This window comes from Bombina bombina, chromosome 7, assembly GCF_027579735.1.
Source record: "Bombina bombina isolate aBomBom1 chromosome 7, aBomBom1.pri, whole genome shotgun sequence".
NCBI lineage: Eukaryota > Metazoa > Chordata > Amphibia > Anura > Bombinatoridae > Bombina > Bombina bombina.
The window spans coordinates 520,901,181-520,925,364 of NC_069505.1; the positions used below are offsets into that span (position 1 = coordinate 520,901,181).

The 24,184-nt window shown below is 41.5% G+C and overlaps 1 protein-coding gene across 2 annotated transcripts in view; it reads left to right on the forward strand.

Moving 5' to 3' along the window:
- Positions 1–24,184, forward strand: part of LTBP4 (latent transforming growth factor beta binding protein 4) — a 705,095-nt gene that overhangs the window by 310,578 nt on the left and 370,333 nt on the right. For both annotated transcript variants that reach the window (XM_053721790.1, XM_053721791.1), the window contains 3 exons: positions 1,125–1,250; positions 4,390–4,509; positions 14,563–14,688. In XM_053721790.1, the coding sequence (XP_053577765.1) occupies positions 1,125–1,250; positions 4,390–4,509; positions 14,563–14,688 (372 nt within the window). The remainder of the gene's footprint in view (positions 1–1,124; positions 1,251–4,389; positions 4,510–14,562; positions 14,689–24,184) is intronic.

Sequence of the window (24,184 nt, forward strand, 5' to 3'; positions counted from 1 at the left end):
TGTCAGGAGCATAGATATTCACTTTCAAAGATATAGAACCGCACTCTCTGGACTTGTAGCAAACAAAAATGTCTGGTCTGATGAAATGTCGCTGCACAAAATACATTTTTGTTTGCTACAAGTCCAGAGAGTGCGGTTCTATATCTTTGAATATGTATATAATCATATACATTTATATTTAACATTTGCTGCCCATCGCTGTGCGACTTACCCACTTTGCTGCGCTAGGTTCTCATGCCGTATCTGACGGCATGAGAACGAGGCTCCCATTGCTTCCATGAAATGCGAATGCCAGGTCGTGTTCGCTTTGCACCTAACTTGTAATACCAGCGCACATTTGCGTGTGCTGGTATTACTAAGTGGAGCCAAATATCGCCCTTGCAAAGCGATAGTTTACGCTCCACTTGTAATCTGGCCCATAATCAGCTGACAAAACAAGCTGCATTAATTTAATGTCAGATAAAAGAAAAATCTGTTTACTTCTCTACTTCCCACATTCCATTCAGGACATCGCCTATCTTTTAAAAATTTCGAAAAGGAGACAGAATGTGTACTTGGCAAGATTAACTTGCACATCATCCCTATCTGAATGCTGATAAGGAGACAAAAAATGTTGGCAAAAATCTAACAATCTCAAGTATAATTAGCTACTGAAATTTTACAACTTTTGCTGCAGCACAGGTATCAGTCATTGATTGAGCTAGATTACAAGTGGCGCGCTATTTATCGCTCCCGCTCGCTCACTAACTGCACTTCACTTCAGCTTTTTGCGAGTGTGTTACAAGTTGAAAGTAAAACATTTTCCCTCGCGCTTACCCCACACGTGCAAAAAGACAAGATTAGAATATTGCGACCGTGTTAACGTATTGTTCCATAGGCTTCAATGGAGAGCAAAAAAGCCAAATTACTGTAACTTCGTGAGAACTGCCTAACTACAGTTTTTTTTTAACCTGTAGCAAATTAGTTATTTTCCAATTAAAGTGTAAAAATTGTGGAATTGCTGTAATTTAAGGCTTAGAATGCTCATTATTATAGTTATTTTTGGAGAATTGCCAAGAAGAACAATAAACTCCATCCTACAGATAAGTTTGTATGAGATTGGCTTAAATTTCTTCCTCTTACAGACACAGATGAATGTAGGCAGACACCACGTGCCTGTGGTTCTGGGAGATGCCAGAATACCCCAGGAAGTTTCCGCTGCACCTGTTCCATCGGTTATAGGCTGACCCCACAGGGCAATGACTGCATTGGTAAATATATATTATTATTCATCACCATAAGTATGTCACTGTCATTGGAATACATTGGTCATAGCAGGGACTGAGCCCATAAACATGTCACTGTCATTAGTACACTTTAGTCCTAGCAGGGACTGAGCACATAAACATGTCACTGTCATTAGTACACTTTAGTCCTAGCAGGGACTGAGCACATAAACATGTCACTGTCATTAGTACACTTTAGTCCTAGCAGGTACTGAGCACATAAACATGTTACTGTCATTAGTACACTTTAGTCCTAGCAGGGACTGAGCACATAAACATGTCACTGTCATTATTGCACTTTAGTCCTAGCAGGGACTGAGCACATAAACATGTCACTGTCATTAGTACACTTTAGTCCTAGCAGGGACTGAGCACATAAACATGTCACTGTCATTAGTACACTTTAGTCCTAGCAGGGACTGAGCACATAAACATGTCACTGTCATTAGTACACCTTAGTCCTAGCAGGGACTGAGCACATAAACATGTCACTGTCATTAGTACACCTTAGTCCTAGCAGGGACTGAGCACATAAACATGTCACTGTCATTAGTACACCTTAGTCCTAGCAGGGACTGAGCACATAAACATGTCACTGTCATTAGTACACTTTAGTCCTAGCAGGGATTGAGCACATAAACATGTCACTGTCATTAGTACACTTTAGTCCTAGCAGGGGCTGAGCCTATAAACATATCACTGTCATTAGTACACTTTAGTCCTAGCAGGGACTGAGCACATAAACATGTCACTGTCATTAGTACACTTTAGTCCTAGCAGGGACTGAGCACATAAACATGTCACTGTCATTAGTACACCTTAGTCCTAGCAGGGACTGAGCACATAAACATGTCACTGTCATTAGTACACTTTAGTCCTAGCAGGGATTGAGCACATAAACATGTCACTGTCATTAGTACACTTTAGTCCTAGCAGGTACTGAGCACATAAACATGTCACTGTCATTAGTACACTTTAGTCCTAGCAGGTACTGAGCACATAAACATGTCACTGTCATTAGTACACTTTAGTCCTAGCAGGTACTGAGCACATAAACATGTCACTGTCATTAGTACACTTTAGTCCTAGCAGGTACTGAGCACATAAACATGTCACTGTCATTAGTACACTTTAGTCCTAGCAGGGACTGAGCACATAAACATGTCACTGTCATTAGTGCACTTTAGTCCTAGAAGGGACTGAGCCTATAACTTGGAGAGAGGCACACTTGAACTATTATACAGAACGTATTACACCCCTAAGAAAGGAGCAGAATGGGGCAATACACAGTTTAATAAATGTCCAAAATGTAGTAAATACGCAGCTGACTTGATACATATGATTTGGGAATGTTCCTTAGACAATTCTGGCTTAAAATCAAGTATTGGTTGGATAAGATCTTAAAGAGACCCAGCAACATTGAGTTAGAACAAGTGCTGTTTCTTCCAAGATCTAAAGAATTAGGGAGAGACTGGAAATTTATATATATCTCGGTACTAGCGGCGAGGAGTATAATTTTTAAAAACTGGAAAGATAGTAAAAAACCTAGTTTTGTAGAATGGAAGAACTTCTTGATAAAACAGGCAGTTATTTAACAATATGATGAACAGAATATCGATGAGAATGCAAATATAGAATACATGAATAAATGGGGGAAATTGATACACTCATTGTCTGTTACTCTGCAGAAACAGTTCTTGTATCCTTATAGGAATTTAGCTGAAGTTGAAGCTTAGATAGAGGGCAGGTGGGAATGGCAAACAAATATAATTTTATTTTTGTTTGTTTGTTTGTTGTGGTTTTTGTTTTGTTCTATTTTTTTTTTTTTTTGTTTAGATATGGTTTTTTAGGTTTAGCCGTTGACATAGCTTGTCAACGGCATGGGATCAGGTGGAATTGAAAATCCAAAAATTATAATATCAGAATACAGGATGATTTTTATTTTTTATAGTATTGATTGAAGGGCGGTAAAAAGAACATAATGAAATATGCTTAGGTTATGAAGGGCTTTATGTTATTTATGTTTGAAAGGTGCAAAACACCCTGCGAGGTGGAATTATGACCCAAATGAGAGGTCAGTAATTGTTTATTTTTTTTTCCTTACTGTATATAAAAGGTAAAACATCCTGCGAGATGAAAGAGAAGCCCGATTGAGCGGCGTTGTATTTATATTTTTTGGATCATAAATAAAAATATAAAAAAAAAACAAAAAAAAAAAACATGTCACTGTCATTAGTACACTTTAGTCCTAGCAGGGACTGAGCACATAAACATGTCACTGTCATTAGTACACTTTAGTCCTAGCAGGGACTGAGCCCATAATCATGTCACTGTCATTAGTACACTTTAGTCCTAGCAGGGACTGAGCACATAAACATGTCACTGTCATTAGTACACTTTAGTCCTAGCAGGGACTGAGCATATAAACATGTCACTGTCATTAGTACACTTTAGTCCTAGCAGGGACTGAGCCCATAAATATGTCACTGTCATTAGTACACTTTAGTCCTAGCAGGACTTAGCACATAAACATGTCACTGTCATTAGTACACTTTAGTCCTAGCAGGGACTGAGCACATAAACATGTCACTGTCATTAGTATACTTTAGTCCTAGCAGGGACTGGGCACATAAACATGTCACTGTCATTAGTACACTTTAGTCCTAGCAGGGACTGAGCACATAAACATGTCACTGTCATTAGTGCACTCTGGTCCTAGCAGGGACTGAGCACATAAACATGTCACTGTCATTAGTACACTTTAGTCCTAGCAGGGACTGAGCACATAAACATGTCACTGTCATTAGTACACTTTAGTCCTAGCAGGGACTGAGCACATAAACATGTCACTGTCATTAGTACACTTTAGTCCTAGCAGGGACTGAGCACATAAACATGTCACTGTCATTAGTACAGTTTAGTCCTAGCAGGGACTGAGCACATAAACATGTCACTGTCATTAGTACACTTTAACCCTACAGGTATTGAGCCTATAAACATATCACTGTCATTAGTACACTTTAGTCCTAGCAGGGACTGAGCACATAAACATGTCACTGTCATTAGTACATTTAGGTTTATTTAGCAGATCCTCCCTGTGGTTAACTGACATCTCTTTCAATAGATGTCAATGAGTGTGAGAATCCAGGGGCATGTGCTGGACAAGAATGCCTGAACACACCAGGGTCCTTCCAATGCAGACAGTGCCGTCCCGGGTACAGACTCCAGAACAGACGTTGCGTGGGTAGGTTGCGGTTTGTATACTGTTGTTAATAAAATATTGTTCTATAATGGTTTCTTGTCATCTCTAAACCCTCCCATTTTCTGATTGGTTAAAACAAATATTTTGCCACTATTTTTAAACAAATATTTCTCTTGTAAGGTGTATCCAGTTCACGGATCATCCATTACTTGTGGGATATTCTCATTCCCAACAGGAAGTTGCAAGAGGACACCCACAGCAGAGCTGTCTATATAGCTCCTCCCCTCACTGCTATATCCAGTCATTCTCTTGCAACTCTCAACAAGCATGGAGGTAGTAAGAGATAAGTGGTGAAATGTAGCTGTTATTTTGCTTCAATCAAGAGTTTATTATTTTTAACCCCTTAATGACAACTGACGTACCAGGTACGTCATTCAAAATTAACAGTTAATGACAATGGACGTACCTGGTACGTCAGTTGTCTAACAGAGTGCTGGAAGCGATCACAAATGCTTCCAGCAGCTCTGAGGGTATTGCAGTGATGCCTCGATATGGAGGCATCCTGCAATACCACTTTACAAGCCTCCGATGCAGAGAGAGCCACTCTGTGGCCCTCTCTGCACCGGTAGCGATGGTGCCAGTGTCCGCCGGGTGTGAGGGTGCGTGCACGATGCACGTGCACGAGGGGTGAGGGTGCATGTGCGCATGCACGTGCACCCATTAGCCACACTGACACCAATGAATGAGGGCAGAAAGGGGGAAAAAAAGGGAATTTTTTTTTTTAAAATATAAAAGGATCTGGGAGGGGGAGGAGGTGGGGGTGGGGGAATTGTGGGGGGGCTGCTACACTACAGAAATAGTTTTTAAGCAAAAAATAAAATAATACTTTTTGGGGTTTTTTTGGGGCCAAACTGGGTACTGGCAGACAGCTGCCAGTACCCAAGATGGCGGTAATTAGGTAGGGGAGAGGGTTAGAGAGCTGGAGGGGGGATCAGGGAGGTTGGGGCTAAGGCAGGGGTCCATCACAGCTAAAATATTTTATCATTTTTATTTAAAAAAAAAAAAAACCTCTTATTTAGTACTGGCAGACTTTCTGCCAGTACTTAAGATGGCGGGAACAATTGTGGGGTGGGGGAGGGAAGAGAGCTGTTTGGGAGGGATCAGGGGGTGGGATGTGTCAGGTGGGAGGCTGATCTCTAAAATTAACCCTGCAAGCTCCCTACAAGCTACCTAATTTAACCCCTTCACTGCTGGGCATAATTAACGTGTGGTGCGCAGCAGCATTTAGCGGCCTTCTAATTACCAAAAAGCAACCCCAAAGCCATATAAGTCTGCTATTTCTGAACAAAGGGGATCCCAGAGAAGCTTTTACAACAATTTCTGCCATAATAGCACAAGCTGTTTGTAAATAATTTCAGTGAGAAACCTAATATTGTGAAAAATGTAAAGTTTTTTTTTTTTTTATTTGCTCGCATTTGGCGGTGAAATGGTGGCATAAAATATACCAAAATGGGCCTAGATCAATACTTGGGGTTGTCTACTACACTACACTAAAGCTAAAATTAACCCTACAAGCTCCCTAATTAACCCCTTCACTGCTGGGCATAAAACACGTGTGGTGCGCAGCGGCATTTAGCGGCCTTCTAATTACCAAAAAGCAACCCCAAAGCCATATAAGTCTGCTATTTCTGAAAAAAGGGGATCCCAGAGAAGCATTTACAACCATTTGTGCCATAATTGCAGAAGCTGTTTGTAAATAATTTCAGTGGGAAACCTAATGTTTGTTACAAATTTTGTGAAAAAGTGAACTTTTTTTTTTTATCGCATTTGGTGGTGAAATGGTGGCATGAAATATACCAAAATGGGCCTAGATCAATACTTTGGGTTGTCTTCTAAAAAAAATATATACATATCAAGGGATATTCAGGTATTCCTGACAGATATCAGGGTTCCAATGTAACTAGCGCTAATTTTGAAAAAATGTGGTTTGGAAATAGCGAAGTGCTACTTGTATTTATTGCCCTATAACTTGCAAAGAACATGTTAACATTGGGTATTTCTAAACTCAGGACAAAATTTAGAAACTATTTAGCATGGGTGTTTTTTGGCAATTGGAGATGTGTAACAGAGGGGGTCAAAGTTAGAAAAAGTGTGTTTTTTTCCATTTTTTCCCCATATTTTATTATTTTTTTTTTTAGTAAATTATAAGATATGATGAAAATAATGGTATCTTTAGAAAGTCCATTTAATGGCGAGAAAAACGGTATATAATATGTGTGGGTACAGTAAATGAGTAAGAGGGAAATTACAGCTAAACACAAACACTGCAAAAATGTAAAAATAGCCATTGTCATTAAGGGTAAGAAAATTGAAAAATGGTCCGGTCATTAAGGGGTTAAATAGTGCTAGTTGTGCTATTTTGTTCCAGGCAGGAAAATAGAAGAATCTGCCTTGGATTTCTATGATCTTAGCAGGTTGTAACTAAGATCCATTGCTGTTCTCACACATGACTGAAGTGAGAGATAACTTCAGCGGGGGAATGGCGTGCAGGTTATCCTGCTATGAGTTATGTGCAGTTAATATTTTTCTAGAAGATGTGAAGGCTAGAAAATGCTGCTGATACCAAATTTATGTAAGGTAAGCCTGAATACAGTGATTTAATAGCGACTGGTATCATGCTTACTTTCTGACGTAATACAATATAAAACATTTGCTGGCATGTTTAAACGTTTTTATATATACTTTGGTGATAAAACTTTATTGGGGCCTAGTTTTTTTCCACATGGCTGGCTTAAATTTGCCTAGAAACAGTTTCCTGAGGATTTAAAGTGTTTTCCAAGCTTGCTAGTCTGTATAAACATGTCTGACATAGAGGAAACTCCTTGTTCATTATGTTTAAAAGCCATGGTGGAACCCCCTCTTAGAATGTGTAACAAATGTACTGATTTCACTTTAAGCAATAAAGATCATATTCTGTCTTTAAAAATTTTATCACCAGAGGAATCTGACGAGGGGGAAGTTATGCCGACTAACTCTCCCCACGTGTCAGATCCTTTGACTCCCACTCAAGGGACTCACGCTCAAATGGCGCCAAGTACATCCAGGGCGCCCATAGCGTTTACTTTACAAGACATGGCGGCAGTCATGGATAATACACTGTCAGCGGTATTAGCCAGACTACCTGTATTTAGAGGAAAGTGAGATAGCTCTGGAGTTAGACGAAATACAGAGCATACTGACGCTTTAAGAACTATGTCTGATACTGCCTCACAATATGCAGAAGCTGAAGGAGAGCTTCTTTCTGTGGGTGATATTTCTGACTCGGGGAAGATGATGCAACCTGATTCTGATATTTCTACATTTAAATTTAAGCTTGAACACCTCCGCGTGTTACTCAGGGAGGTTTTAGCTGCTCTGAATGACTGTGATACAATTGCAGTGCCAGAGAAATTGTGTAGACTGGATAAATACTATGCAGTGCCGGTGTGTACTGATGTTTTTCCAATACCTAAAAGATTTACAGAAATTATTACTAAGGAATGGGATAGACCAGGTGTGCCATTCTCTCCCCGTCCTGTTTTTAGAAAAATGTTTCCAATAGACGCCACCACACGGGACTTATGGCCGACAGTTCCTAAGGTGGAGGGAGCAGTTTCTACTCTAGCAAAGCGAACTACTATCCCTGTCGAGGACAGTTGTGCTTTCTTAGATCCAATGGATAAAAAGTTAGAGGGTTACCTTAAGAAAATGTTTATTCAACAAGGTTTTATCCTACAGCCCCTTGCATGCATTGTGCCTGTCACTGCTGCTGCAGCGTTCTGGTTTGAGTCTCTGGAAGAGGCTTTACAGGTAGAGACTCCATTGGATGAAATACTTGACAAGCTTAGAGCACTTAAGCTAGCCAATTCTTTTGTTTCTGATGCCATTGTTCATTTGACTAAACTAACAGCTAAGAATTCTGGTTTTGCTATCCAGGAGCGCAGAGCGCTATGGCTTAAATCATGGTCAGCTGACGTTACTTCAAAATCGAAGCTGCTTAACATTCCCTTCAAGGGGCAGACCCTATTCGGGCCTGGTTTGAAGGAGATTATTGCTGATATCACTGGAGGAAAAGGTCATGCCCTTCCTCAGGATAGGTCCAAACCAAGGGCCACTTCTTGAAAAAACCCCAGGAAGGGGAGAAACGCGTTGAAGTTGTTAACTACCATCCACCTTTGAGCCATTTTTTTATTTCACCCTCTATTTTCATAATATAAGAGGATTGCTGCCACTTCTCCTATAGAAAGAGTTCGCCCACAGCTGTAAGCCAGGAAGGAGGAACTTTGACACACAGATTCCGAAAAGGCTAACCCAGCTTTCACTGAAAGCAGAGAGTACGCGGACACCGGCAAAGACAGCTGATACGGCTACACGCTACCTGACTGACACAGCGTCACGTGATCTGCCGTGCGGAAACAGAAGACGCCAGCAAAGCCTAAGCTGGTTACACCGCTCCTGTGACTTTGAAGAGGCGGCTATCGGACACAGACTGTGTACTGGACAGAGACCAAAAGGACCGATCAACTTTACTACAGACAGCCGCCTTCTCTACTCCAAATAACAAAATACAAGGTACCACTCTCAAATGTGTTCTAGTTTGATCCAGTACTCGATGAGCAAGATCAACTACATTTGAGAGCATAAAGCAAAAAGACCAAGCTCCAATAGATATTATGGTGGTATACAACACCAACGTTGCATATAGAAAAGACTGAGCATATTTATTATTTGCTCTGAACGGGACTTTTTTATACTTTTCTAATCTATATCTTATAACACTTTTAGCTATACACTTGTACTTTTATCCTTAACTGTACTACTGGTCGTCCAGATTTTATGTTTGAGTGTTATATTTACACATATGTTTGAGCGTTATATTTACACTTACTTAGGTTATCCACATCTCCTCGTTTTTAGCATTTGTATTTTTTGCTTATTATTTAGAACTAGGGAATTGCTCTACTTGACATTGTACCTCTCTATTGTAATCTGCTTGTTTGAGCTAGTCTTTAGAGTTAGGTTCTACTGCCCTGCATACCCTTTCCCATCTATTCTTATTATGAATGTGCTTGATATTTTAGACATTGTTCTTTATTTATATTAAATATTCTTGATATTTTTACAAGAGTGCTGTGTCATTATATAGCAGACTAACTAGATACTTAGAGACCCTTAATAGACTTATATTGTGTATTGCACCTATATATATTTTTTATCATTTGAATTTTCATATAATAAGATCTATCCTAGCTGTAAGCGCCAATACTTCCACTTCTCTGTAGCTCCAAACCAAGGGCCAAACAGTCTAATTTTCGTGCCTTTCGAAACCTCAAGGCAAGTGCGGCATCAACTTCCTCTAATGCAAAACAAGAGGGAACTTTTGCTCAGTCCAAGACGGTCTGGAGACCTAACCAGACCTGGAACAAGGGTAAGCAGGCCAAAAAGCCTGCTGCTGCCTCTAAGACAACATGAAGGAACGGCCCGCTATCCGGTAATTATCTAGTAGGGGGCAGTCTTTCGCTCTTCGCCCAGGCGTGGGCAAGAGATGTCCAGGATCCCTGGGCGTTGGAAATTATATCCCAGGGATATCTTCTGGACTTCAAGGCTCCCCCCCCCAAAAGGGAGATTTCACCTTTCACAATTATCTGCAAACCAGATAAAGAGAGAGGAATTCTTACACTGTGTACAAGACCTCCTAGTTATGGGAGTGATCCATCCAGTCCCAAAGGAGGAACAGGGACCGGGATTTTACTCAAATCTGTTTGTGGTTCCCAAAAAAGAGGGAACCTTCAGACCAATTTTGGATCTAAAGATCTTAAACAAATTCCTCAGAGTCCCATCATTCAAGATGGAGACTATTCGTACCATCCTACCTATGATCCAGGAGGGTCAATACATGACTACAGTGGATTTAAAGGATGCTTATCTGCACATTCCGATACACAAAGATCATCATCGGTTTCTCAGGTTTGCCTTCCTAGACAGGCACTACCAGTTTGTAGCTCTTCCCTTTGGGTTAGCTACAGCCCCAAGAATTTTTACGAAGATTCTGGGGTCGCTTCTGGCGGTCCTAAGGCCACGGGGCATAGCAGTGGCCCCTTATTTAGACGACATCCTGATTCAGGCGTCAAACTTCCAAATTGCCAAGTCTCATACGGACATAGTGTTGGCATTTCTGAGGTCGCATGGGTGGAAGGTGAACGAGAGAGAGAGTTCTCTATCCCCCCTCACAAGAGTTTCCTTCCTAGGGACTCTAATATATTCTGTAAAAATGAAAATTTACCTGACGGAGTCCAGGTTATCAAAACTTCTAAATTCCTGCCGTGTTCTTTATTCCATTCCTCGCCCTTCGGTGGCTCAGTGCATGGAAGTAATCGGCTTAATGGTAGCGGCAATGGACATAGTGCCGTTTGCACACCTACATCTCAGACCGCTGCAACTATGCATGCTCAGTCAGTGGAATGGGGATTACACAGATTTGTCCCCTTTACGGAATCTGGACCAAGAGACCAGGGATTCTCTTCTCTGGTGGCTATCTCGGGTCCATCTGTCCAAAGGTATGACCTTTCGCAGGCCAGATTGGACAATTGTAACGACAAATGCCAGCCTTCTAGGTTGGGGTGCAGTCTGGAACTCCCTGAAGGCTCGGGAATCGTGGACTCAGGAGGAGTCACTCCTTCCAATAAACATTCTGGAACTAAGAGCGATATTCAATGCTCTTCAGGCTTGGCCTCATCTAGCGACAATGAGGTTCATCAGATTTCAGTCGGACAACATCACGACTGTGGCTTACATCAACCATCAAGGGGGAACAAGGAGTTCCCTAGCAATGTTAGAAGTCTCAAAGATAATTCGCTGGGCAGAGATTCACTCTTGCCACCTATCAGCTATCCATATCCCAGGTGTAGAGAACTGGGAGGCGGATTTTCTAAGTCGACAGACTTTTCATCCGGGGGAGTGGGAACTCCATCCGGAGGTGTTTGCACAATTGGTTCTTCGTTGGGGCGAACCAGAACTGGATCTCATGGCATCTCGCCAGAAAGCCAAGCTTCCTTGTTACGGATCCAGGTCCAGGGACCCCAAGGCAACGCTGATAGATGCTCTAGCAGCGCCTTGGTCCTTCAACCTGGCTTATTTGTTTCCACCGTTTCCTCTGCTCCCTCGTCTGATTGCCAAAATCAAGCAGGAGAGAGCATCGGTGATCTTGATAGCGCCTGCGTGGCCATGCAGGACTTGGTATGCAGATCTGGTGGACATGTTATCCTTTCCACCATGGACTCTGCCGCTGAGACAGGACCTTCTACTTCAAGGTCCTTTCAACCATCCAAATCTAATTTCTCTGAGGCTGACTGCCTGGAGATTGAACGCTTGATTTTATCAAAGCGTGGTTTCTCCGAGTCAGTCATTGATACCTTAATTCAGGCACGGAAGCCTGTCACCAGGAAAATCTATCATAAAATATGGCGTAAATATCTTTATTGGTGTGAATCTAAGGGCTACTCATGGAGTAAGGTCAGGATTCCCAGGATATTATCTTTTCTCCAAGAAGGATTGGAGAAAGGATTGTCGGCTAGTTCCTTAAAGGGACAGATTTCTGCGCTATCTATTGTTTTGCACAAGCGTCTGGCGGATGTTCCAGACGTTCAGGCATTTTGTCAGGCTTTAGTTAGAATCAAGCCTGTGTTTAAACCTGTTGCTCCACCTTGGAGCTTAAATTTGGTTCTTAAAGTTCTTCAGGGGGTTCCGTTTGAACCTCTTCATTCCATAGATATCAAACTTTTATCTTGGAAAGTTCTTTTTTTGGTAGCTATTTCCTTGGCTCGTAGAGTTTCCTAGTTATCTGCCTTACAATATGATTCTCCTTATCTGATCTTCCATGCAGATAAGGTAGTTCTGCGTACCAAAGCTGGGTTTTTACCTAAGGTGGTATCTAATAATAATATCAATCAAGAGATTGTTGTTCCGTCTTTGTGTCCTAATCCTTCTTCAAAGAAGGAGCGTCTATTACACAATCTGGACATGGTTCGTGCTTTAAAGTTTTACTTACAAGCTACTAAAGATTTTCGTCAAACATCTGCTTTGTTTGTTGTCTACTCTGGACAGAGGAGAGGTCAAAAGGCTTCGGCAACCTCTCATTCTTTTTGGCAAAGAAGCATAATCCGCTTAGCCTATGAGACTGCTGGCCAGCAGCCTCCAGAAAGGATTACAGCTCATTCTACTAGAGCTGTGGCTTCCACATGGGCCTTTAAAAATGGCTTCTGTTGAACAGATTTGCAAGGCAGCGACTTGGTCTTCCCTTCATACTTTTTCAAAATTCAACAAATTTGATACTTTTGCTTTTTCGGACGCTATTTTTGGGAGAAAGGTTCTACAGGCAGTGGTACCTGCCTTGTCCCTCCCTTCATCCGTGTACTTTAGCTTTGGTATTGGTATCCCACAAGTAATGGATGATCCGTGGACTGGATACACCTTACAAGAGAAAACATAATTTATGCTTACCTGATAAATTTATTTCTCTTGTGGTGAATCCAGTCCACGGCCCGCCCTGTCATTTTAAGGCAGGTATTTTTTAATTTTAAACTACAGTCACCACTGCACCCTGTGGTTTCTCCTTTCTCTGCTTGTTTTCGGTCTAATGACTGGATATGGCAGTGAGGGGATGAGCTATATAGACAGCTCTGCTGTGTCTGTCCTCTTGCAACTTCCTGTTGGGAATGAGAATATCCCACAAGTAATGGATGATCCGTGGACTGGATACACCACAAGAGAATTAAATTTATCAGGTAAGCATAAATTATGTTTTTTAATGATTTGAAAAAATGTGTAAGTTTAATTAGACTCTCCAAGGGGGCATAATACAAATATTCCTTCACTAAAAACCTACAGAGATGTTCACTCTACAAGAGAAGAAAGAGGTTCATCATTAAATGGACATGAAACCCAAAATGTTTTTCATGATTCAGACAGAACATGTGATTTTAAGCAATTTTCCAATTTACTTTTATCTAAATGGCTACATTCTTTTGGTATCCTTAGTTAAAAAGCATATCTGGGTCGGCTCAGGAGCAGCAATGCATTACTGGGCAGTAGCTGCTGATTGGTGTCTGCACAAAAATGCCTCTTTTTATTGGTTCACCAGATGTCTTCAGATAGCTCTCAGTAGTGCATAGCTGCTCCTTCAGAAATGAATGCCATGAAAATGAAGCAAATTGGATAAAATAAGTAAATTGGAAAGTTGTTTAAAATCACATGCTCTATTTGAATCATTAAAACTGAACCCAAATTTTTTTTCATGATTCAGATAGAGCATGCAATTTTAAGCAACTTTCTAATTTACTCCTATTATAAATTTTTCTTTGTTCTCTTGCTATCTTTATTTGAAAAAGAAGGAATATAAGCTAAGGAGCCAGCAAATTTTGGTTCATAACCATGGACAGCACTTGTTTATTGGTGCTGTCCAATCCGCAAGGACAACCCATGTTGTTCACCAAAAGTGGGCCGGCACCTAAATTTACATTCTTGCTTTTCAAATAAACATACCAAGAGAATTAAGAAAATTTGATAATAGGAGTAAATTAGAACGTTGCTTAAAAATTGCATGCTCTATCTGAATCACGATAGAAAACATTTGGGTTCAGTGTCCCTTTAAGTAAAAATCTAACTTTTCTCCTCTTCTGTCTTTTGTTTTGTAGAACTAATACCAATAAAGGGCATCGTGCTTTTAAATCACTGAGTAACTATATACTTGGTTGGCAAAATATTTTATGTTTTCAGGTACCAACAATTTGGGCTTGACAAACCCAGGAGCCAGGAAGCCATTGGCTCCTAGAATTCTACCCCTGGCTCCTAAGTTTTTGGGTTAATCTCCATATATCTATATATAAATACCACTGGCTGGCTCTTAAATATTGTTACTGGTTCCTAACTTTTTAAACAGCGTTGTCGAGCACTTGGCTTAAACCATAAAAGTCACGTGTTCTCATTACAAGTGGATAATGAAAATGGTCCCCCTCTACCTCTTTGACTTTGATATTATTTTTTGTTCCCCTCATCCAGATATCAATGAGTGTCAAATAGCATCTACTTGTGGTCCCAGTGGAAAATGTATCAACACCGATGGTTCCTTCCTCTGCGAGTGTCTACCCGGATTTAGGCTCAACGGTGACAACAATCGTTGCACAGGTTAGATAATCTTACTTAGGCTGAATGGAGGCACCTGTGTTTTCTACCAGTTTTGACTAAACTCTAGGTGAGGATCTAGTTGAGATATATACAGGGAGTGCAGAATTATTAGGCAAGTTGTATTTTTGAGGATTAATTTTATTATTGAACAACAACCATGTTCTCAATGAACCCAAAAAACTCATTAATATCAAAGCTGAATAGTTTTGGAAGTAGTTTTTAGTTTGTTTTTAGTTATAGCTATTTTAGGGGGATATCTGTGTGTGCAGGTGACTATTACTGTGCATAATTATTAGGCAACTTAACAAAAAACAAATATACCCATTTCAATTATTTATTTTTACCAGTGAAACCAATATAACATCTCAACATTCACAAATATACATTTCTGACATTCAAAAACAAAACAAAAACAAATCAGTGACCAATATAGCCACCTTTCTTTGCAAGGACACTCAAAAGCCTGCCATCCATGGATTCTGTCAGTGTTTTGATCTGTTCACCATCAACATTGCGTGCAGCAGCAACCACAGCCTGCCAGACACTTTAGAGAGGTGTACTGTTTTCCCTCCTTGTAAATCTCACATTTGATGATGGACCACAGGTTCTCAATGGGGTTCAGATCAGGTGAACAAGGAGGCCATGTCATTAGATTTTCTTCTTTTATACCCTTTCTTGCCAGCCACGCTGTGGAGTACTTGGACACGTGTGATGGAGCATTGTCCTGCATGAAAATCATGTTTTTCTTGAAGGATGCAGACTTCTTCCTGTACCAATGCTTGAAGAAGGTGTCTTCCAGAAACTGGCAGTAGGACTGGGAGTTGAGCTTGACTCCATCCTCAACCCGAAAAGGCCCCACAAGCTCATCTTTGATGATACCAGCCCAAACCAGTACTCCACCTCCACTTTGCTGGCGTCTGAGTCGGACTGGAGCTCTCTGCCCTTTACCAATCCATCCACGGGCCCATCCATCTGGACCATCAAGACTCACTCTCATTTCATCAGTCCATAAAACCTTAGAAAAATCAGTCTTGAGATATTTCTTGGCCCAGTCTTGACGTTTCAGCTTGTGTGTCTTGTTCAGTGGTGGTCGTCTTTCAGCCTTTCTTACCTTGGGCATGTCTCTGAGTATTGCACACCTTGTGCTTTTGGGCACTCCAGTGATGTTGCAGCTCTGAAATATGGCCAAACTGGTGGCAAGTGGCATCTTGGCAGCTGCACGCTTGACTTTTCTCAGTTCATGGGCAGTTATTTTGCGCCTTGGTTTTCTCCTGTTAAGTGTAGTCAGTCCACGGGTCATCCATTACTTATGGAATATATCTCTTCCTAACAGGAAACTGCAAGAGAATTACCCAGCAGAGCTGCTATATAGCTCCTCCCCTCACCTATCATACTCAGTCATTCTCTTGCAGCCTAACTAAAAAGGAAGCTGTGAGAGATCTGTGGTGTTTTTTAACTTAGTTTATTTCTACAATCAAAAGTTTGATATTTTTAAATGGCACCGGAGTGTGCTGTTTATTCTCAGGCAGCATTAGAAGAAGAATCTGCCTGGGTTTTTTTTTTCTATGGTCTTAGCAGACGTAACTAAGATCCACTGGCTGTTTCTCATCTGAGGAGTGAGGTAACTTCAGAGAAGGGGAATAGCATGCAGGGCTCCCCTGCAACAAATGAGGTATGTGCAGTAATTTATTTTCTGAGGAATGGAATTGACTGAGAAAATACTGCTGATACCATTGTAAAGTAAGTTCAGCCTTAAATGCAGTGATAGCGACTGGTATTAGGCTGATGAGTGTGTGTACACTGAATGTATTTTTCTAAGGAATGCAATTGACTCTGAAAATACTGTTAATACTGAAATAATGTATGAGCCTTAACTGCAGTAAAAACGACTGGTAGCAGGCTTATTAATAATAATACATAACTTTCAAATGTATGTTTAAAACGTTTACTGGCTTGTTAATCGTTTTTGTGAGGTACTTGGTGATAAAACTTATTAGGGCATGATTTTTACCACATGGCCATTTTTGTTTTCTGCATGGAAACAGTTTCTGAGCTTCCCCACTGTTGTAATATGAGTGGGAGGGGCCTATTTTAGCGCTTTTTTGCGCAGGAAAAATTCAGTCACAATCTGTCTACTTCATCCTCCATGATCCAGATCGTCTCTAGAGAGCTCAGGGGTCTTCAAAATCCATTTTGAGGGAGGTAATCAGGCACAGCAGTCCTGTGACAGTGTATTTGACTGTGAGAAAAACGTTAATTATATAATTGTTATCCGTTTTTGGGTACTAAGGGGTTAATCATCCATTTGCTGGTGGGTGCAATCATTTGCTAACTTAATACATTTACTGTGAAAATTTGGTTGCTATAACTATTTTGGTCATTGTTATTTCAACTGTGTCAGTTTTTCTGTGCTTCTTAAAGGCACAGTAACGTTTTTTTATATTGCTTGTAAATTAATTTTGAAAAGTATTTCCAAGTTTGCTAGTCTCATTGCTAGTTTGTTTAAAAATGTCTGACTCAGATGAATCTCTTTGTTCACTATGTTTAAAGGCCAATGTGGAGCCCAATAGAAATTTGTGTACTAATTGCATTGATGCTACTTTAAATAAAAGTCAATCTTTACATGTAAAGAAATTATCACCAGACGACGAGGGGGAAGTTATGCCGACTAACTCTCCTCACGTGTCAGTACCTTCGCATCCCGCTCAGGAGGTGCGTGATTTTGTGGCGCCAAGTACATCAGGGAGGCCCTTACAAATCACTTTGCAAGACATGGCTACTGTTAAGACAGAAGTATTATCTAAGTTGCCAGAATTAAGAGGCAAGCGCGATAGCTCTGGGTTAAGGATAGAGCGCGCGGATGAGATGAGAGCCATGGCAGATACTGCGTCACAGTTTGCAGAACGTGATGACGGAGAGCTTCATTCTGCGGGTGACGGATCTGATCCAGGGAGACTGGATTCAGAGATTTCCAATTTTAAATTTAAGCTAGAGAACCTCCTCACATTGCTAGGGGAGGTATTAGCGGCTCTGAATGATTGTAACACGGTTGCAATTCCAGAGAAATTATGTAGGTTGGATAGATACTATGCGGTACCGGTGTGTACTGACGTATTTCCTATACCAAAAAGGCTTACAGAGATTATTAGCAAGGAGTGGGATAGACCCGGGTGTGCCTTTTACCCCTCCTCCCATATTTAGGAAAATGTTTCCTATTGACGCCACCACACGAGACTTATGGCAGACGGTCCCTAAGGTGGAGGGAGCAGTTTCTACTTTAGCTAAGCGTACCACTATCCCGGTGGAGGATAGTTGTGCCTTTTCAGATCCAATGGATAAAAAATTAGAGGGTTACCTTAAGAAAATGTTTGTTCAACAAGGTTTTATTTTACAGCCCCTCGCATGCATTGTGCCTGTCACTGCTGCGGCAGCATTCTGGTTTGAGTCTCTGGAAGAGGCCATTCGCTCAGCTCCATTGGATGAAATAATCAACAAGCTTAAGACACTTAAGCTAGCTAACGCATTTGTTTCTGATGCCGTTGTGCATTTAACCAAACTTACGGCTAAGAACTCCGGATTCGCCATCCAAGCGCGCAGAGCGCTATGGCTTAAATCCTGGTCAGCTGACGTGACTTCTAAATCTAAATTGCTTAATATTCCTTTCAAAGGGCAGACCTTATTCGGGCCCGGCTTGAAAGAAATTATTGCTGACATTACGGGAGGTAAGGGCCATGCTCTACCTCAGGACAGGGCCAAATCGAAGGCCAAACAGTCTAATTTTCGTGCCTTTCGTAACTTCAAGGCAGGAGCAGCATCAACTTCCTCCGCTCCAAAACAGGAAGGAGCTGTTGCTCGTTACAGACAGGGTTGGAAAGTTAACCAGTCCTGGAACAGGGGCAAGCAGGCCAAGAAACCTACTGCTGCCCCCAAAACAGCATGAAGAGAGGGCCCCCTATCCGGAAACGGATCTAGTGGGGGGCAGACTTTCTCTCTTTGCCCAGGCTTGGGCAAGAGATGTCCAGGATCCCTGGGCGTTGGAGATCATATCTCAGGGATATCTCCTGGACTTCAAAACTTCTCCTCCACGGGGGAGATTTCATCTTTCAAGGTTATCAGCAAACCAAATAAAGAAAGAGGCGTTTCTACGCTGTGTACAAGACCTCTTACTAATGGCGGTAATCCACCCAGTTCTGCGGACGGAACACGGGCAGGGATTCTATTCAAACCTATTTGTGGTTCCCAAGAAAGAGGGAACCTTCAGGCCAATCTTGGACTTAAAAATCCTAAACAAATTTCTAAGAGTTCCATCATTCAAAATGGAAACTATTCGAACCATCCTTCCCATGATCCAAGAGGGTCAGTACATGACCACAGTGGATCTAAAGGATGCCTACCTTCACATAACGATTCACAAGGACCATTACCGGTATCTGAGATTTGCCTTCCTAGACAGGCATTACCAGTTTGTAGCTCTTCCTTTCGGATTAGCTACGGCTCCAAGAATCTTTACAAAAATTCTAGGATCACTTCTGGCGGTACTAAGACCGTGAGGCATAGCGGTGACTCCGTACCTAGACGACATTCTGATACAAGCGTCAAGTTTTCAAACTGCCAAGTCTCATACAGAGATAGTTCTGGCATTTCTGAGGTCGCATGGGTGGAAGGTGAACGTGGAAAAGAGTTCTCTATTACCACTTACAAGAGTTCCCTTTCTAGGGACTCTTATAGATTCTGTAGAGATGAAAATTTACCTGACAGAGGCCAGGTTATTAAAACTTCTAAATGCTTGCCGTGTCCTTCACTCCATTCCACACCCGTCAGTAGCTCAGTGCATGGAAGTAATCGGCTTAATGGTAGCGGCAATGGACATAGTACCATTTGCGCGCCTGCATCTCAGACCGCTGCAATTGTGCATGCTAAGTCAGTGGAACGGGGATTACTCAGATTTGTCCCCCCTACTAAATCTGGATCAAGAGACCAGAGATTCTCTTCTATGGTGGCTTTCTCGGCCACATCTGTCCAAGGGGATGACCTTTCGCAGGCCAGATTGGACGATTGTAACAACAGACGCCAGCCTTCTAGGCTGGGGAGCAGTCGGGAATTCCCTGAAAACTCAGGGATTATGGACTCAGGAGGAGAAACTCCTCCCAATAAATATTCTGGAGTTAAGAGCAATATTCAATGCTCTCCTAGCTTGGCCTCAGTTAGCAACTCTGAGGTTCATCAGATTTCAGTCGGACAACATCACGACTTTGGCTTACATCAACCATCAAGGGGGAACCAGAAGTTCCCTAGCGATGTTGGAAGTCTCAAAGATAATTCGCTGGGCAGAGTCTCACTCTTGCCACCTGTCAGCCATCTATATCCCAGGCGTGGAGAACTGGGAGGCGGATTTTCTAAGTCGCCAGACTTTTCATCCGGGGGAGTGGGAGCTTCATCCGGAGGTCTTTGCTCAACTGATTCGTCGTTGGGGCAAACCAGATCTTGATCTCATGGCGTCTCGTCAGAACGCCAAGCTTCCTTGTTACGGATCCAGGTCCAGGGACCCGGGAGCGGTGCTGATAGATGCTCTGACAGCCCCTTGGGTCTTCAACATGGCTTATGTGTTTCCACCATTCCCGATGCTTCCTCGTTTGATTGCCAAGATCAAACAGGAGAGAGCTTCGGTGATTCTGATAGCGCCTGCGTGGCCACGCAGGACCTGGTATGCAGACCTAGTGGACATGTCGTCCTGTCCACCGTGGTCTCTGCCTCTGAGACAGGACCTTCTAATTCAGGGTCCTTTCAACCATCCAAATCTAATTTCTCTGAGGCTGACTGCATGGAGATTGAACGCTTGATTCTATCAAAGCGTGGCTTCTCGGAGTCGGTTATTGATACCTTAATACAGGCTAGGAAGCCTGTTACCAGAAAAATTTACCATAAGATATGGCGTAAATATTTACATTGGTGCGAATCCAAGAGTTACTCATGGAGTAAGGTTAGGATTCCTAGGATATTGTCCTTTCTACAAGAGGGTTATGAAAAGGGCTTATCTACTAGTTCGTTAAAGGGACAGATTTCTGCTCTGTCTATTCTTCTACACAAACGTCTGGCTGAAGTTCCAGACGTTCAGGCTTTCTGTCAGGCTTTAATTAGGATTAAGCCTGTGTTTAAGTCTGTTGCTCCGCCGTGGAGCTTAAACTTAGTTCTTAATGTTCTTCAAGGCGTTCCATTTGAACCCCTTCATTCCATTGATATCAAGCTGTTATCTTGGAAAGTTCTGTTTTTGATGGCTATTTCCTCGGCTCGAAGAGTCTGAGTTATCTGCCTTACATTGTGATTCTCCTTATCTGATTTTTCATTCAGACAAGGTAGTCCTGCGTACTAAACCTGGGTTCTTACCTAAGGTAGTTACTAACAGGAATATCTATCAAGAGATTGTTGTTCCATCTCTGTGTCCTAACCCTTCTTCAAAGAAGGAACGACTTTTGCATAATCTGGACGTAGTCCGTGCCCTGAAATTCTATTTGCAGGCAACTAAGGATTTTCGTCAAACTTCTTCCCTGTTTGTCGTTTACTCTGGACAGAGGAGAGGTCAAAAGGCTTCGGCTACCTCTCTCTCTTTTTGGCTTCGTAGCATAATACGCTTAGCCTATGAGACTGCTGGACAGCAGCCTCCTGAAAGGATTACAGCTCATTCTACTAGAGCTGTGGCTTCCACCTGGGCCTTTAAAAATGAGGCCTCTGTTGAACAGATTTGCAAGGCTGCGACTTGGTCTTCGCTTCACACTTTTTCAAAATTTTACAAATTTGACACTTTTGCTTCGTCGGAGGCTATTTTTGGGAGAAAGGTACTTCAGGCAGTGTTTCCTTCTGTTTAATGTTCCTGCCTTGTCCCTCCCTTCATCCGTGTACTTTAGCTTTGGTATTGGTATTCCATAAGTAATGGATGACCCGTGGACTGACTACACTTAACAGGAGAAAACATAATTTATGCTTACCTGATAAATTCCTTTCTCCTGTAGTGTAGTCAGTCCACGGCCCGCCCTGTTTTTACGGCAGGTCTAAATTTTAATTAAACTCCAGTCACCACTGTACCCTATGGTTCCTCCTTTCTCGTCTGCTTTGGTCGAATGACTGAGTATGGTAGGTGAGGGGAGGAGCTATATAGCAGCTCTGCTGGGTAATTCTCTTGCAGTTTCCTGTTAGGAAGAGATATATTCCATAAGTAATGGATGACCCGTGGACTGACTACACTACAGGAGAAAGGAATTTATCAGGTAAGCATAAATTATGTTTTTCCACATGCTTCTTGCGACCCTGTTGACTATTTTGAATGAAATGATTGATTGTTCGATGATCACGCTTCAGAAGCTTTGAAATTTTAAGAGTGCTGCATCCCTCTGCAAGATATCTCACTATTTTTGACTTTTCTGAGCCTGTCAAGTCCTTCTTTTGACCCATTTTGCCAAAGGAAAGGAAGTTGCCTAATAATTATGCACACCTGATATAGGGTGTTGATGTCATTAGACCACACCCCTTCTCATTACAGAGATGCACATCACCTAATATGCTTAATTGGTAGTAGGCTTTCGAGCCTATACAGCTTGGAGTAAGACAACATGCATAAAGAGGATGATGTGGTCAAAATACTCATTTGCCTAATAATTCTGCACTCCCTGTAGCATGAGAATCACTGTTACTTGTACAAGTGAGTCCTGCTGGCTTTTTCTACCGCATTGCTTTCTTTCCACCGTACGCCAAACCGGTGATGGCAGCAGCAAGTGGAGGTCTAGTAAACACTCCCACTCGATTGTTAACTGTACTAGAAGTAAACTTTTTGCACGCGTCGGGTTGTGCCTGTATTATGAGTTGAAAGTAAACTGTTTTTCTCTTGTTAAGTGTATCCAGTCCACGGATCATCCATTACTTATGGAATATATTCTCCTTCCCAACAGGAAGTTGCAAGAGTCACCCACAGCAAAGCTGCTATATAGCTCCTCCCCTAACTGCCATATTCAGTCATTCTCTTGCAAGCCTCAACATAGATAGGAGGTCGTGAGAGTCTGTGGTGCTTTATACTTAGTTTATTCTTCAATCAAAAGTTTGTTATTTTCAAATGGCACCGGAGTGTGCTGTTTATCTCAGGCAGTATTTAGAAGAAGAATCTGCCTGCGTTTTTTCTATGATCTTAGCAGACGTAACTAAGATCCATTTGCTGTTCTCACACATTCTGAGGAGTGAGGTACTTCAGAGGGGGAATGGCGTGCAGGTTTTCCTGCAGATAAGGTATGTGCAGTAAAATATTTTTCTAGGAATGGAATTGACTAAGAAAATACTGCTGATACCGAAGTAATGTAAGTAAAGCCTTAAATGCAGCGATAGCGACTGGTATCAGGCTTATTAATAGAGATACATACTCTTATAAAAATGTGTTTTAAAACGTTTACTGGCATGTTTAATCGTTTTTTAACGAACATTGGTGATAACACTGTAATGTTGGTATAGCCTTAAATGCAGTAAAAGCGACTGGTATCAGGCTTATTAATAGAGATACATACTCTTGTAAAAATGTGTTTTAAAACGTTTGCTGGCATGTTTAATCGTTTTTTAACATATGTTTGATGATAAAACTTATTGGGGCCTAAGTTTTTTTCCACATGGCTGGCTTAAATTTTGAATAGAAACAGTTAACTGAAGCCTCCAACTGTTGTAATATGAGTGGGAGGCGCAGTTAAAATTACAAAATGAATCATCTAGATTCCCTCAGCAGTCCCATGAATACTACAGGACATTTCTAAAGGGCTAAAAAGACTTCAAAAATCGTTTATAGGGAAGGTAATCCACAGCTCTGCTGTGGCAGTTTTCTTGTGTCTGTTTTTAAAAACGTCTATGTCGTTTTTTTTATCTGTTTTTTGCATTAAGGGGTTAATCATCCATTTGCAAGTGGGTGCAATGCTCTGTTACCTTATTACATGTACTGTAAAAATTTCGTTTATTTTACTGCCTTTTTTCACTATTTTTCAAATTTTGACAAAATTTGTTTCTCTTAAAGGCACAGTAACGTTTTATATATTTGCTTGTTAACTTGATTTAAAGTGTTTTCCAAGCTTACTAGTCTCTTTATTAGTCTGTTCTAACATGTCTGACATAGAGGAAGCTCTGTGTTCATTATGTTTTAAAGCCATGGTGGAACCCCATCTTAGAATGTGTAACAGATGTACTGATTTCATGTTAAACAATAAAGATCATTTTTTGTTTTTAAAAAAAAAAAAAAAAAAAAAGAAAACATTATCACCAGAGGATTCTGTCGTGGGGGTAGTTATGCCGACTAACTCTCCCCACGTGTCAGACCTTTTGACTCCCGCTTTAGGGACTCCCGCTCAAATGGCGCCAAGTACATCAAGGGCACCCATAGCGTTTCTTTTACCAGGGGATTCTGTCGAGGGGAAAGTTATGCCGACTAACTCTCCCCACGTGTCAGACCCTTCGACTCCCGCTTCAGGGACTCACG